We start from the raw sequence: 15,973 nt of genomic DNA, 5'->3' as shown, positions 1-15,973 counted from the left end.
TTGGGGCTTCATTTTATTCACCATCCCTCAATTTTGAAATTGTTTTATCATTGTCCTTAAACTTCAATTTGTATAATAAAAATACTCAAAATCTTGTTGGATATTCTAGTTAGAAAATGATCTTGATATGTCTAAATCAGTTAAGACACTAAAAAATATTTCTCTTTACCAGGGAGATAAAACAATTTCTAATTGCGATTAAAATATTACTGATAACTCTTTCATTTTATATAATTTTTTCTAATCCTAAATTGGCCACTTAGTTATGTCTAAATCAGTTACGAAATTCTTTTGAGTATTATTAAATTAAAATTTTAAATTTTTTATGATATAAATTAAAATTAAGAAATAATAATAAAATAATCTCAAAATTAAGGAGAGTTGGTGAAATTATCCCACAATTGGCTTGTTGCCTAGCTCCAATATATAGAGTCAAAAGATGAAAAAAATTTATACGGACGTGGAAATTTACTTGCTGTACGCAAAAGAATCTTGTGCCAAAAGCCACATGAAGAGTGAGCAGGAGAATGCGTTCTCCATAAGCTGCGTATATCCTAACAAGAGAATGGTTATGCTTCTTTAAACTTTATAGGAAAAGGACAATGGATATCACTTGCATGATGAGAAAAAATTTATAAGTACAAATTCTTAGCTCTCAAATCTCAATGTGCAGCTTCTTTCTATTATTCCTGTAAAATTTTTGCTCCAATTTTTTCCCATGACGTATAGCCTCTCAGTCTTGGCTTATCAGTTGATACTTTCCTGGCACAATTCCAAGGAAGAATAAAACTTACAGAAGACCAGTGACAAGCAATATCAATCAAACTCCAGTTAAAAAAGCATAGTGAGTACAGTATCAATAGATCCTGTCTCAACTTTTTGTTCTGTTTATCAAAAATGTTAATGTTTATATACATTGAAGAAAAATTTATTTACAACAAATTGCACCTTCATAACAAATTGACGAACAGTGACATACAACAGTTCTTTCTCTTCGGAACCATCAATCTCAATTTACATTTTTCAACTAAGAAAAGCTACTGGTACATCTTTTTGTTTGCATAAATGGGTGTGCAGCATTGTGTGTGCATCAACCCCCTTGTTTTATTTTGATCTTCCTCAGGAAGAGAAAATAAGAGGATAATTATTATACTGTCGCAACCGCTATTGGCAGTGCTAAAATCATTCCTTCTTTCATCTTTCATGCATAAGTTAGCAGAAGATCAAAAGTTGAATTGATTGTCTCATCAGCATTCAAAAAAGGATCACTGCTAGCATTTTTACCATCTGCCTACTCTGTGAAGAAATTACAAAAATATAAATGAGGGAGAACAAATTATAGAGAAAAGGGCTCTGTGCAGAAAGCTACCATGTTAGTCATTGTCTTCTTCAATTTCTCATATGGTAAGCAACCAGTGACAACAAACTGGCCACAAGCATTTGCTTGCACTTCCCAGATCATGCATACTTGAATCTAGTCACCTTCAGTCTCAGATTCCTGAAATCAGAATAACTATGTATTACACATCCACAATTGAATGAGAATTTCTTCAATAACAAAATTCATAGAATATGGGTAAAGATTCTGCAGTTGCCATAGGCACTAGTAACATTCTAGACATATAGAATTCACATCTTAAACAAAGAAATTGCATCTCTAGGAGACTTTCCATATGCTTAGAAAGTATAATAGAAGTCGGTGAAAGTTTATGGAAACATTTAAGCAACTTTCATGAGAAACTCTTCTACTTTTTCAGATCAATAAAAGAAACGTTTTAAAGAAAAAATGAAAGAAAATGCGATGCAAATAATTAATGAAACAAGTTTCCCCAAGAATATTGAAGATGATGAATAGAGTAGCACATAAAAAAGAAAAATTTAAATGCATACGTCCATTTCATAACAAAAATTAATAAGAGTAATGCTAAGTATTACCATGGCTGGAAAGATGATAAGAAAGTGTTGGGGATCATTCTATCCATCGTTAGTCGGCTAACCAAATGCTTTGGGGTCAATGCAAATTCAGCACAGATCAGCCAGCCGGCTGAAGGTCAAATGAGCAATAACTGACATCTAAATCCACTCTTATCAATCAGACTCAAAAAAGCGAGCCACTGCATTGTAAAGCTGCTCTTCTTCAAATGGCTTTGAAACATAATCATCCATCCCACACTTAATGCATTCTTCATTCGTTGCCTGAATCACATCAGCTGTCATTGCCAATATTGGAGTGTGCCAATAAGCCACATTTCCAAACATCTCTGCCAATGCTTCCCTAGATGCAATTTGCTCATTAAATTGCCTTTCCCTTGACCTAATTTGCCTGGTAGCTTCAAAGCTGCATCATTAGAGGGAGAATCAATTTATAATTCTTGCTATAGGCATATGTTGAAGGAAGCATCACCAAAGAGAGGATAAGATTCAAATGCATTAGCTTTTTAAGGACAAAAAGATTACCCATCCATCTCTGGCATATGGCGATCCATGAAACAAGCATCAAATGTGTGTGGTGGTTTTAGCAGTTCCAAGGCATCCTTGCCACTCTCCACACAGGTAACAATTGCTCCATATTTCTTTAGAGCTCCTTCTGCCACCCTTCTGTTCACTTTATTGTCATCTACCACCAAAATTCTCTTTCCTCTTAGTAGATTCTGAAGAGCTGATGGTTTCTTTCTCTTTGCTTGACTCTTCTTACCACTTCCAATGGCTTCTTGAAAGCAAGCAATTAAGACACTTAATCGAAGAGGCTTCATAATTACATTATCTACTAAACCAGCCGATAAGAGTTCACAGCGTTCATCAGGACTGACAGTGGTAGCCAAGAGAAAAATCTTAGGAAGGTTTACTTCGATTTCTTTCCCACCATTTTGCTTGGATTCTTTCAACAAATGATTGAAAGCAATACCAGTTTCGTCATGCCAAACATCTTTGTCGATAAGAACCATAGCAAAATCTGCTGGAACACTGTTAAGAACAATCAACAAATTAGCTTTATCAAACAGAATTATCATGTACTATGGTAAGTAATTTTTTTTTTTTCTGGATCTCAGCTCATTGTAAATTGTTATACATTTCTTAGTTTTGAGATAATGGAACAATTTTTTTATGGTCATCACATGAATGAAATTTTTATGATAAAAGGTTTTTTTTTTTTTTATCACAGGTATCAGGATTTTTTTTTTTTATCAGAGACTTATTCTACGTTTTAAATTCAAGTAAATCTCAACCTTCTGCACAACTATACTAGTAAAGGCAAATATACCTTGTGTAGCAACCTCCCAATATATAAGAACATGCAGACTTCGGGCTAGAAGCTATATCCACAGATATTCCCAACCTCTGAAGATGATACCTAGTAACCTCAGCTCGGATTCTTCTTTTATCAACTACCAATGCTCTCCATCCTTGGAACTCCATAACAGTAGGATCATGAGGTTGCCACTTTGTATCAAGAGAACTCAATTCTCCTTTTCTGAAAGCAGCAGTGAATGAGAAGGTACTGCCAGTGCCAGGTTCACTAACAAACCCGATCTCACCACCCATGAGATCCACAAGACATTTGCTGATGCTCAAGCCTATCCCAGTCCCACCATAGGTTCGTGAAGTGGAACTGTCAGCCTGCATAAAAGGAGTGAAAATGCGACTTTGTGCATCTAGTGGTATTCCCACACCTGTATCCTCAACTGTAACTAGTAATCTAATCATTTCAGGGTCCCCCATTGTATCTGTGTTGTTTAACCTTTTAAAGCTTGCCCAACTTTTCCATCTGTCAACCACAGGACACCCACTCAATGTATTATCCATTTCATTTGACAAGTCCTGAAATAAATTCAAGCCTTGCTCCAGCACTGCATCTCTAACACCAAGAGGGCTTCGCACTTCATCTGCCAGATGAACTGAGACAAATATATGCCCTTTGTCTCTTGTGAACTGAAATTAAAATGAGTAAAATATAGTCAACAGATTTATGAACCAACAGATAACCAACAAGATCTTATATACGAATGCAACACTGCATAGACCACAAGGTTCTAACCACTACCATCAAAATGGCCAGATTTCCAGCATAGGTATAAGCATTGGAAAATGATGAAATACTATATTGTCTAACATTATCCACAAGTGGCAATGTAGTTTATAACCATATTGGTTATATCAAATGTTATATTGAATTTCCAACAAGAAATATGAACATATTTATCTGCTGAAACCAACCTTTACAGAATTTCCAACAAGATTTGTAATTATCTGCCGGAACCGTCCAGGGTCGCCAATAACAACTTCAGGCACTTGGTTGGAGACATAAATGGCCAACTGCCCTCAGCCACAACAACAACATTGGCAAAGATTATGTAAGAAATTATATCAACCAAAACAGGAGAAAAGAAACCATCTTGGAATTTACCTCAATCCCTTTTTCATTGGATTTGCCCGAAAAAAGTGATAGAACGTTGTCAAGAACTGAGCGCAGATCAAAAGGAACAGCTTCCAGTTCTAGCCTGCCTGATTCTATCTTAGCCTGATCAAGAACCCCATTTATCAGTGAGATAAGATCTTTTCCACTAGCATGAGCAGTCTGGGCATAGTCCATTTGATTTGCATCAAGGTCTGTATCCATTAGCATTTGCAGCATACCTGAAATATGATTCAAAGAAGCATTTGTTACTAAAACTTGTCATATTGTCAGAATAAGCATTGTGAATTAGATTTCTTAATCACCTAAAACACCATTCATTGGGGTCCTGATTTCGTGGGAAACAGTTGCAAGAAACTGCAAGATAGAGAACAACTCAGTCCCAAGAACCATGCAGAACTTTCAGTGAAGAAGAAGATAAATAAACCAAAGCACAAGTGAAACTTCCAGGTAGAAACCGATCAAAAGCACCAGGAAGTGCACCTGAGATTTTGCCACATCTGCAGCTTCAGCACGAACTTTGAGCTCCATCATCTCACGATAATCCTCCTCAACTTTTGCAATTCTACTTATGGCTGCATAAAAGATATGGCCAACAAGAAGAGTAATAACTAGGACTCCAACCGAAGCATTTATTGCTGTCCAAGGCAAGGTAGGTTTATGCTTGAACCTGTATACCCAGAGGAAAACAAATTAAACCCAAGGGAAATAAGTCATCACTCATCTGTATGCTAATAAGTAAACCTCATTATTTTCCAAAAAATAACCTGCAATGCATTTCATGCTTCCGCAATGGATCCCCAAAGTCAAGGATGCTGATGTGCAAAAGACCCGTATCAGTAACATCAGTGCCATACATAAGAATTGGAGCAGATGCATTAGTTGTGTCATAAACATTCACAACAATTGTTTGCTTGCTAGCAAGTTGGTGTAGAAGCTTCTCAACCAGTGATGGGACATCATAAGATGCACCAAGATACCTATATAAGAAGTGAGAAACAAAGTAGAAATTAATTTCATCTCATTGAGATGAAACAAGGAACAATAGATTAAAAGTATGAGCTAATGTGCAAAATAAAGAAATTTTCAAGGCAATAGATATACCCCACAGTAGCTTCAACTCGAAGTTCTGGTGTTGCATCTGGAGGAAGATCAGCATCATAAACAGCAAAAGTGAGTACAACTCCCAGGTGATTGGATTTTAAAAGCTTAAAAGGAGATGTTAACACTCCCTTTCCAGACGCCCTTGCTCGCAAGATGTTCTCCCGGTCTTCCTATATGTAGATAGAAGTTGATGTTAGAATCATCATCTTATAGAAGGAAATCAGTACATGCACATAGAAGAAATGTTTCCAAATGTAAATACCACCAATGAACTCACATTCATGACCAGTGATTATAGAATTCCAAGCAATCCAACAAAAAACTAAAACAGCATAAAAAATGAACATGATATTGCTGTAAAAAGATTCCTACAACTTTCTGCCAAAACTGCCATAAAGAAAGAGCAAAAAATGTTTAACTTAGAAGGCAAAAGCAAGAACAAACAAATTAATGGAATGGTAAAAATAGATCTATAATGGATCTTCAACAGGTAATGTCAAAAATTAATGAAATGGTCCAGATGATTACTAATTTACTATAGCCAACTTGGTAAGATCAACTATTTTGGCTCTTATACATATAAGGGAAAGCTGTAAATTTCAGAAATAGCAGCTTCATAGTTCACAAATTACTGATCAAAAGATTTATGGCAATTATAAACAGGTTGTGTCCTATAAAACAGCAAAGGTCTAGCTATATGATATCTCTTACTCCACTCCTTTCTTCCAAACAAAGATATGCAAAAGAAGAGGAAAGTTTTTGTTCTGCAGTGCTATCACCCACATATGATGGTTATAATCTTAAGTTACCAGTAACCAGACAAACAAATAAAGAATTCCCCTCTAATTCCATCTTTGCATTAATTCATTAGATGCTTATCGAAGATGAAAGATGCACTAAAAGCTAAAAAATATAAATTTTTGGTCTAATTAGAGAGGAAGTAGCTGAGGAACACGAAACAGAACAAGCAAAAGAACAAAGCTATATTAGGTGCACCTTTCCAGACATCATGTCAATAGAGACAATATGAGAGACAGTTTCTTGAGAAAATATCACAGGTGCATATTCATCTTGAATGGGTGCAGGATCCAACTTTTCCGGAATACAATCTTGAACTAGAGTCTGGTCCTCCGTCTCCATTTTCTTTATCGTCCAGCCATGCTGCTTCTCAAATTGCTCCCTCTCTGAATGTAGAACTTTCAAAGCATATGCAACACCGCTAGTAAGTGGCCTCTCAAAAGCTGTTCTCTCAGTATATTCACCAAATGTTTTCTGTGAAATAAAACAGAGCTTAGAATAACATCAGTTTGCCTAGCATTACATATCAGTTTGGTAACAATTTGTTTCTCTGTGTAAAAGCTATATCAATTCTCAAGCAGTAGTGTTGCATTTCCTGCCTCTTGTATGGTTATGCATGATTCTTTGTTTATAAAAGAATAATATAGAAAAAGCTATCAGCAAGAATTAGGGGTGGGTATGGGTTTGGCAGTAAATGATCCACATGCCCATTTGAATATTATATGGTTATCCATACCCATTTAACCCTTATTGGTTAACCCACCTGTTTACCATCTTAGTGTCCAAATTAGTGATGTTACCACAATGACCATTGACCACCCCCACTGTCACCATTATCATTATCACCACCTCTCCCACCACCACCACCACCACCATCATGCCACCATAATATTTAATTTTAATGCACATAATTTTTGGATTAGTAAAAAATTATTAAAAAAATATAATTCAATAATTGTTTTATTACCAAAATTTCATCATGAGACTTTCCAATGAATCTTCTAAATAGTTTGCATCATTACATTTAACTAGGCTTGGCCACCGGTCCAGTTCCTAACAGTTTTCCAGCCCCGTCAGTTTCAGTTTCAGTTCTGGCCAGTTATGGTTCCGATTTTTGGAGCCAGCGATCTGGTTCGGTCCTGTTTTGAACCAGCCAGAAATATTTTTAAAAAAATTACAAAAAATAATTTTTATTTTGGACCAATTTTTTTATTACAAAGAAATAAAAAAAATTACACGTGTACCTAAATATTGAAAAAAAGTAAATGTATTTTTTTTGTAATCGATTCCATTAAAAACTATTTTTCCTTTTTTTATTATGTTAATTTTATGTACTTGTATCAATTGTATTGATTTTCTATTTATTGATTTTCTATTTCCTTAGTTATATTATAATTGTAAGTATTTAATATATTTTTTCCTTAATGATATTGATTCTCATTATTTAATGCCTTAATTGAATTGAAGAAGAGCTAATTATAAGATATTGAATTAGGTGTAAAAAAAATTTCATTAAAAGCTAGTTTCCTCCCACTTTTTTAAATTTAACCAAAATACCTTACATTAATTGATTTTATTTCTTTTTTTTATTCTGTTAATTTTTCGTCTTTATGTTAATTATAATTAAAATATTTTTCCTTAATCGCATTGATTCACATTATTTAGATTCCATTTATTTTTCAGAAAATATTTTCCTTGAAAATATTTTTTTCATTTTTTAGCGTTTGGGCACTCAAAAAATGGGTCAACGAAAAATATTTTCGCTATTTTTAAGAAAAATGACTTCTTAGTTCTTATACAGGTAAGACATAAACACTTATAATTAATTTAATATTGCAACCAAATAATGAAAAATATTTTGTAAAGAATATTTTCTTAGAAAATATTTTCCCTGGAAACATTTTTCATATACAAATTATTTTCCGCGAAACAAAATGAGTCTTAATGTCCTAATATTTTTCTTAACTGTTTTTGTCAAATTTCCTTATAATTAACAAAAGATTTTTTTCTCTCAATATAAATAAATTGCCTTAATTATATTGCGAGTTATAATTAATAAAAAAAATCTCCTGATTACGTGTGGTGCCCCCAACACACTCCACGTAATAATTATATATATATATATATATATATATATATATATATAATAAAAAAAATTAAAAAAAAAAAACTAGTTGGACCAAATAGGAGGTTCTGATCCAATTCATGGGCTGGGGGGAACGTAACCGGCCGACCCTTGGTGCAGGTCCCCGACCTAACCCGAACTGTAGCCAAGCCTACACTTAACATCGTGTTTTTAAAATTATTTAGTTATATTTTAATTTTGATATCATGTCTCTTTATATAGAGGATTGTTTTTAACTGAGATTTTAATTCCATATGATATCTTTCCAATATAGGACAAAAGCAAAAAAAACTAATGTTTATTTTTTATAATTCAAGAGACTCTGAGAAAAAAAAAAAAAACTACTTATATCTTTTGCATGTTGCATTATAAAATAAAGTTGATTATTGAATGACCAATCTAATAACCAAAAGAATTCTTGATTTAACTTTAAATCAGTAATAATAATTAAATTGTAAAAATACTTCCATCAATATGCAATTCTCAAAAAATTATTTTTTTCTCGATTTAAATTTTAATCAACAATTATAATTAAATTATAAAAACGTTTCTATTGATATGCAACTCTACCTAAAAGATACATAAAAAATATCTATCAAACTACTTGACCATATAAGAGATGTTAATCATAGATGACTGAGCTATGGTGAAAATATTTATAAAACCTTTATTATCCTTGTGGAAAATAAGAAATAGTATCCACTGCAAATATATAGTTCCCACTTCCCAAAGTTGACAAATATAAAATAGTTCCCAATATTCAGTTTATAAAACCAGGTCATCATAGTTGACCATATATACAAAACCAAGGTTATGTAGTCTTATTTATTTATGAATGGGCAGAGTTATCATTTGACACACACACACACCCCACAACCTTCATATTTGTGTTGGTCCCAACAGACTCCCTTCTTTACCCCAAATCCAACAAACTACTGTTGATTAGAGTTGATTTAAGGATCTTGATAGTTGTTAAAGATAAATTTTGTAATAAGTCCCAGAAGTTCTTCAACTTTCTTTTGATTTTATTTTGCTGGACTAAATGTAATATTTAATTGTACGAATCCATCAATTAAGCTTCATAATGTGTTTCATAATTTTTAATTCATAATGTATTTTTCCACAAGTCAAGAGTTTGAATTAATAAGAAAAAGAGTAGTCTAAAAAACATTATTTTTGTTATGTGCCATTTCTTTTTATATTCAACTTGCTACTTAAGAGATATTATCAATGAGCCGGCAATGCCAATATGAAATGGTGGTGGTGTTGTAAAATTTGTATGAATTAGTTAAAATATGGGTATCCTTAACCCACCCATGTATTAATGGGTTTGTTGGGTTACAACCCATTTAATATCCATTTAAAATGTAAGAAGGCCGTTTGCCACCCATATCTTTTTTGTAAACAATGGATATGGATGGGTAAATAGGTGTGGGTGAGTTATGCTACCCCTAGCAAGAATTCATTTCCCAAACATTTTCATACAGGAAATACCAAAACAAATTTGTTGGGTTCATCAAGGCAAAACCAAGTTATCTAAAAGATGGTTTATCACAAGCTATGCATTATCACAGAATGCTGTACTTAATTAAAAACTAAAGCATCAAACAGATTAACAAATTATGGAGATGAGAAGATCACCTGATCGATTGCAGAGGGATCTTTTCCATGGTGAAAGGTGGATACAAGAATAGCCAAGGCATGAACATGGTTCATGCTCACATTAAACTGATCCTGCAACATTCGTGCTCGCTCATCACACATGTTGGCAAGAGTCTCTTCCCTTCTTAGCTTGATTTTTCCATTCAAGTGCCAAAACAACCAAATAGAAGTAAGAATCCCAAGCATGACAAAAATTATAAGAAGCTTCTTCCTCCACTTTCCAGCACCCTTAGGAGGACTCTGTGATAGCTGTTGCTGCTTGAGCTGCATCAGCTGGTGCCGCTGCTGAGTCACTGGCTCTAGATGAACTAGCTTCAGCTTTTTCTTCCTCCAAAATTGCACATGTAAACTAAATAATGTGCAGCTCACAATCATTGCAAAAAGGAACCACCAACAAACTTTTTCCAAACCACAAGAAAAAATATTACAGTGATCTTCTGTGCGGTCCCTCATTTCCCTTGTTCGGATGATGTTCTAGTAAAAACCCAAAAAACAAATTATTTATATGACTTAACTCAAGGATATAAGTTTTTGCTTTTCTTCATTTAATATTCTATTAAAATAGACACTGTTTTGTTTGCATGTGAGCTTTCTTGGGGCTAAAAAAAAAGTCACTCTCCAGATCTTCATATTTTTGCAGAAATGTGGAAAACTCGATTGCATTACCCTAAGAATATATTTAACAAAATTAATGGAACATTGAAAACATGTAAGCCATTCTGATAGTTTGTTTTTTAGTAGTACCTATCAAACAGTGCAAATTTACTAAATAATTTTTTTCATTAGTATCACTATTGCCAACTTTCTATGTTATTTCCTGACTGGTATTTTGATTGTGGGCCAATTGCACCTCTTCAGCATTATCTGAGGTTTGCTTATTTAAGATTAATACTTGTGGCCAAACCAAAACCTAAAAAAAATGAGGAAATGCCTTTTCATCTCCAAAATCTCCATGTTGTTAGAAGTTTGAAGGAGCTCAGAATATGTGTAAGAAGTAGAATTAATGCCTACCATACCCAATAAGTTGCCAGGGTAATTTTTTAAAAACTTTTTACTTGGTGTGTGCATGTGGAGTTGGGGACTATTGCATAATTACTTGCATTGTTTATTCAAACACAAAATTTAAGGGAATTAAATTGACAACTTCAAATCTAAAACTTTCAAGCAAGAGATTCATGTTCAGTTGTTATCAGCAAACAAGTTGCAAAACAAAAGATACCAATTTGTCTCTCAATGATTGTTCAAGTTTCTTCAGGATGTTCTTATCTTGAGCTGGGCATTGGTTGTTAGGTTCTACACCTTCAGCAGCCCATCCACCTTGTGGTTGAAACTCCTGCTTCTTCAAACACAGTACCTTCAGAGCACAGGCAATGCCATCGGTCATTTCCATTTCAGGTCCCAGTTCTTTGGAGCATTCAAGGGATGTTATCTGTACCACACAGGTTTGTGAGTATACAAACAGAGATGAAAATGATCTTGTAACTAAGCAATCTTATTAATTTTTGTAGAGAGAGAGAGAGAGAGAGAGAGAGAGAGAGAGAGTCAATTCATTCGCAAACTATCCCTTCAAGTTTGCATACAATCATCAAAGGGCTAAAGAATGAGATCAAATCAACTAAGCAAAAGGGTAGTGACAAGAATCAAAACATCCTATTTACTAAATTTAGGGTTAATCACCAGAACTTTTACTCAATCTGCAATAATGGCCTATATTCTGGAAATTGCCAATTTTAACTTGTACTTGAGCTATTTGGTGCAATCATGGCCAGGCTACCCAAAATCATTTACTCACATGTTGTGAATGAACAAAATTAAGTGCACATACCAACAGATTTGGTGGGCTATTATCAATGCATCCTTTTGTTGATATATCCTTCAATAATGATCATATTAAAAGTTGATTTTACATTCGCCAGGCTGCAAATGCACCTCATAGTTAAAGTTCACTACAGTTGATCAAAGTATAGGCTGTAATTTCAATAAGGTAGGTAAAAGTTCAGGATAATTTGTGACTAATGTGTGCATTTAATTTAAATGGCCGTTCAGTTGGCCCCAAGAGTTGCCTAGTTGGCAAGTGGGTTTACTAACCACATTGTTGACCATGGCTTAAATCTTAAAGCCACACAAGGGAAGCATTTTCTTCCCTTCTGAATCTCCTTGTGCTAGCATAGATGGTCTACCTTTAACCAAACTAAAGAAGTGGTATGATCTACAAACGCAAACTTGTAATGCTAAAAAGGGGGAAATTGAGAAAAAAGGGTCATTTAGTTTCCGTATCCTGGAATGACAAGCCATCTCACTCCTCTTGTCCAAACATGAGAACTACTATGCTCCCTAAATCCTACACAATTTATACACTAACATTCAAGTTTATGTATGAAGTCCACGATTTCCTGTGAGTTCATCAGACTATTAAAAAATCCTACATCCTAATACAACTTTCATGCCAACAAAATTTTGAGGAAAATAATAAAACTAAATGATAAATATATAAACAAATATGTGAAGATTTCTAATTTCCCTATTTTAGCATCAAGAGTGTATGACAGTGACATGACCCAACTCAATAGCAATTAACCCATCAAAAATTGGCCTAAGAATAAGAGTTCTAAAAGAATGCATTCTACTTGCAACTTCATTTTTTAATATAGCTGTGAGTTTTGACACACAATTACTATTCAACAATACATAAACCAAGTTTACTATGTCTTCCAATTCGTAAAGTCATGCCTGCCTGCATTGTAGATTTGTAGTCCATCTGATTTGTAACCATTTTCCCATTCAGTATGTCATATAGCGGCCATAAGTTAAATTTCAGAGAACTAACTTATAGTGTCTCGTTCTCCATCATTGTTTATGTTCAGCCAACTTCTCAAGCAAAAACAATTAACTTGTAAACCTGAATAGTTCTTATCAAAAGCAGCTAACAGCTTACAAACAAACAAAATTTAAACATAAAACAGGAAAATCCAGACATATTGAAGATAAATCTAGTTCAAGAGAGATTAGCAGTGCAGCACCTGATCTGATTCAGAAAACAAAGAAACCAATGCATGAAGCTGGCTCTCGCTGACGTTGAAATGCTGGAGCAAGACTTGAGCTTTGTCTTCACAAGAATCTAAACTCTTGTCTTTGCTCCTCAATTCCCCATTTTCAAAACTCAAAAGGAACCAAATGCTGGCTATGGTGAGAACACATAATAGCCAAAGACACAGAATCTTTCTCCTCCATTTCCTGACAGAATTAGGCCCATGCAAAGGATCATTTTGCTTCTTCAGCTTGAAACTTGCTGACAATGTGCCATTTGAGCCAGAGAGCTTGGAATTCATAGACATTTCAATCCAAGCCCACCTGTGTATCTTCACAAAGCGCCTTGAAAGCTTGATAAAAACCCCAGTTCTAGCAGCACAACTCATCAAAGTTGCACCTCCGAGAGAAGAACCCCTGAGAAATTCAAATTGAGAAACAAAAATTGCTAGATGCGCACTTCACACAGCTTGTAAAAATCAATGCTTTATAAACAAAACCAATCTAGAAGCCACAAATAATGATGCGAAAACTTCATGAAACCGACACCAACTATTCAACAGACTAAGAAAACAAGGTGGTCCACCTCTCTGATCTCTTCTTAGTATTCCACTTTACGGTTCAATACTAAGTTTGCTTCCTATTGTTGTATTGAGCATTTAAATCCCATCAAAACCTCCTATCAGGAACACAAAAGAACCAAACTAATCATAACAAACAGCAAGTTGAACAGAACCCAATTGCTATTTAGGGGGAACCTGTGAGGGAATCATTAATGAGGTAAGGAAAAAATTGGCTGTTTTCTATATCCGGTTCTTTTGTAGCTCTTACGGCTTTGTGAAGCCAAAAGTAGCATCAAGAGTGAAAACTTTTTCAAAGAATACCCATCACCAACAAGTAAAACTAAATCTGACCCAGTTGGCGTCTGTTTAAAACCCAAACTGGAATCAATAATCAGAGAGTAAGAGAATGCCCTGTCCTCTCTCCTCTCTCTCTCTCTAACCTTTTTCCTCAACACTCACTGTCCCTCTCGGGCTTCAGTTTGCTGTCCGGCATTTGAATTGAGTTTGGCACATCATTATCTCATCATCTAGGTGGGAAGTAAAGCAAACCCCAAGATCATAAATCACCCCTAAAACAATATTATTATATTATCAAAATTATTTTCAATTTTTTAATATTTTCTTTATTATATTTTCTACTAAATCATTTATGTTTTAATAAATTTCACACATTATTTCTTTAAATTTCTTCTTGCTCAGGCCTGCCTCTCTCCTTCTTTTACTTTTTGTGTGAGTCTTGAAAGTGACTGATCTATACAGCGTTTAAAGATTAGTGTATTTGTTTCCTTCTGTGCAGCTATACGGAGACTCCTTTAGCCCACAAGACACTGCCACAGATTTTACTTTTCAAAATAATAATAATAATAATAACAGTGAGAGAGTTAAAGGGTAAAATTGGCATTTAACCCGTGACCTTTCCAGCTCCATGTCTTCAGACTTTCAGTTGTATTATAAAAATATAAGACATTTATTGATTTTATAAAATTCCAAAATTTAATTAATAAATTATTAATTTTGAATAATAAAATTAAAATTATATTATGATAATTTTTTTAAAACATCGTTTTCTATACGGCAAAGAATCGGGAATGGGTCGGGAAATTTGGGGGAGGCTAAGATGCGCGGGGAGCTTAAGAGAGTTAACGTGCGCAGAGTGTGTTAATTATTTTATTTGGAAGATTACGTGTTTGATGTGAAGATGAATGAAAGCATGTCGGCTTGCCCACTCTTTCATTTTTAATTCTTAATCATTTGATTAAATAAAAAAGTAAACCCCATTAAACTAATCACTTTAAACAATGATATGATTAGTTTGACCCTAGTTTCCTCTCTCTCTCTCTCTCTCTCTCTCTCTCTCTCTCTCTATATATATATATATATATATCATGAGCCTTTTTAAAAAAATAATATTATATAATTCAATGAAAACTAATTCATGAAGATAAATATTCAAACTCTTATAAGAAATATATTTTTCTATCTCACGTCAATAAGAGATATTAATAGGTTTCATTTATTTAATTAAGATCTAATGTATGATCTTACAGTCTATAAATAATTTGATGATATAACGTAATCATCATGAAGAATGTGACTTGTGTTGCATCAGTGAGTTGAACTTGGATCTTCAGGACAGTGCTAAGATATGGATCTCTTAGTGAGAGATTGTAATTAGGAAAAAACATCAATACTACACTTTTTATATGCAAGGTAGTAAGACATGTTTCTATTACTGCATGTTCATATTGTAGGAATCTTATGTCAAGAAGAGACACTGTTGCTGTTACTGGAAGCCCATGCCTTCCATGCAAACTGAGAATAAGTCTCACAGCTTCAAAGTGGAGGTAAGAAAATCCATGTGATTTTTTATTTTTCTCTTCATTATAATAAATTAATATCACAATTTTTTTTAATTTTAATTTTTTTATTAAATTAAAAATAAATAGTCTATTCATTGACAAAGCCAATCTTATCACGTTTTGACTATTTTATTTTTCTTTTTAATTTTAATTAAATCGATTAAAATTTTAAATGTATAAAAAATTTTCAAATTTTTTTAAAATTTAAAAATTTATTGAATTTTATCTTTTTATTAACATATTCTTTCACTTTCATTTTTCAACTGATTTTACCTTATCAATATCATCAATTGCTTTTAAAATTTATTTTGATATTCATAATGTATTAAAATTTTTAGTCATTTGATTAAATTAAATCGTTTTAGTTACACACTTTCTTTTTTTACTATCACTAAATCTCATTACTATTTTAATTATCAAA

At 33.5% G+C, this 15,973-nt stretch overlaps 1 protein-coding gene across 1 annotated transcript; it reads right to left on the bottom strand.

Moving 5' to 3' along the window:
- Positions 1-831: 831 nt before the first annotated feature.
- LOC110661394 (histidine kinase 2) lies at positions 832-14,344 on the bottom strand. Its single transcript, XM_058129182.1, has 15 exons — positions 13,124-14,344; positions 11,323-11,532; positions 10,083-10,577; positions 6,515-6,790; positions 5,519-5,688; positions 5,182-5,394; positions 4,898-5,084; positions 4,720-4,771; positions 4,406-4,635; positions 4,216-4,314; positions 3,263-3,930; positions 2,458-2,964; positions 1,936-2,338; positions 1,370-1,498; positions 832-1,296 (listed from the first exon to the last, which is right to left on the bottom strand). Exons 1-13 carry the CDS (start codon positions 13,517-13,519, stop codon positions 2,089-2,091), a joined length of 3,753 nt encoding a protein of 1,250 aa, XP_057985165.1. The 5' UTR covers positions 13,520-14,344; the 3' UTR covers positions 832-1,296; positions 1,370-1,498; positions 1,936-2,088.
- Between the last annotated feature and the right edge of the window lie 1,629 nt (positions 14,345-15,973).

This window comes from Hevea brasiliensis, chromosome 10, assembly GCF_030052815.1.
Source record: "Hevea brasiliensis isolate MT/VB/25A 57/8 chromosome 10, ASM3005281v1, whole genome shotgun sequence".
In the NCBI taxonomy this organism is placed as follows: Eukaryota; Viridiplantae; Streptophyta; class Magnoliopsida; order Malpighiales; family Euphorbiaceae; genus Hevea; species Hevea brasiliensis.
The sequence above is the reverse complement of the archived record's forward strand: the minus strand, read 5'-3'. Positions and strand labels throughout refer to the sequence as shown.

Excerpts from the sequence above, each read along its gene's own strand:
- LOC110661394 (XM_058129182.1), bottom strand. The coding sequence starts at position 13,519 with ATGAGTTGTGCTGCTAGAACTGGGGTTTTTATCAAGCTTTCAAGGCGC. Across the intron at positions 11,533-13,123 it reads TGTTTTCTGAATCAGATCAG|ATAACATCCCTTGAATGCTC; the intron begins GTGCTGCACTGC and ends TGTGTGGTACAG. Across the intron at positions 4,636-4,719 it reads CCCAATGAATGGTGTTTTAG|GTATGCTGCAAATGCTAATG; the intron begins GTGATTAAGAAA and ends ATCATATTTCAG.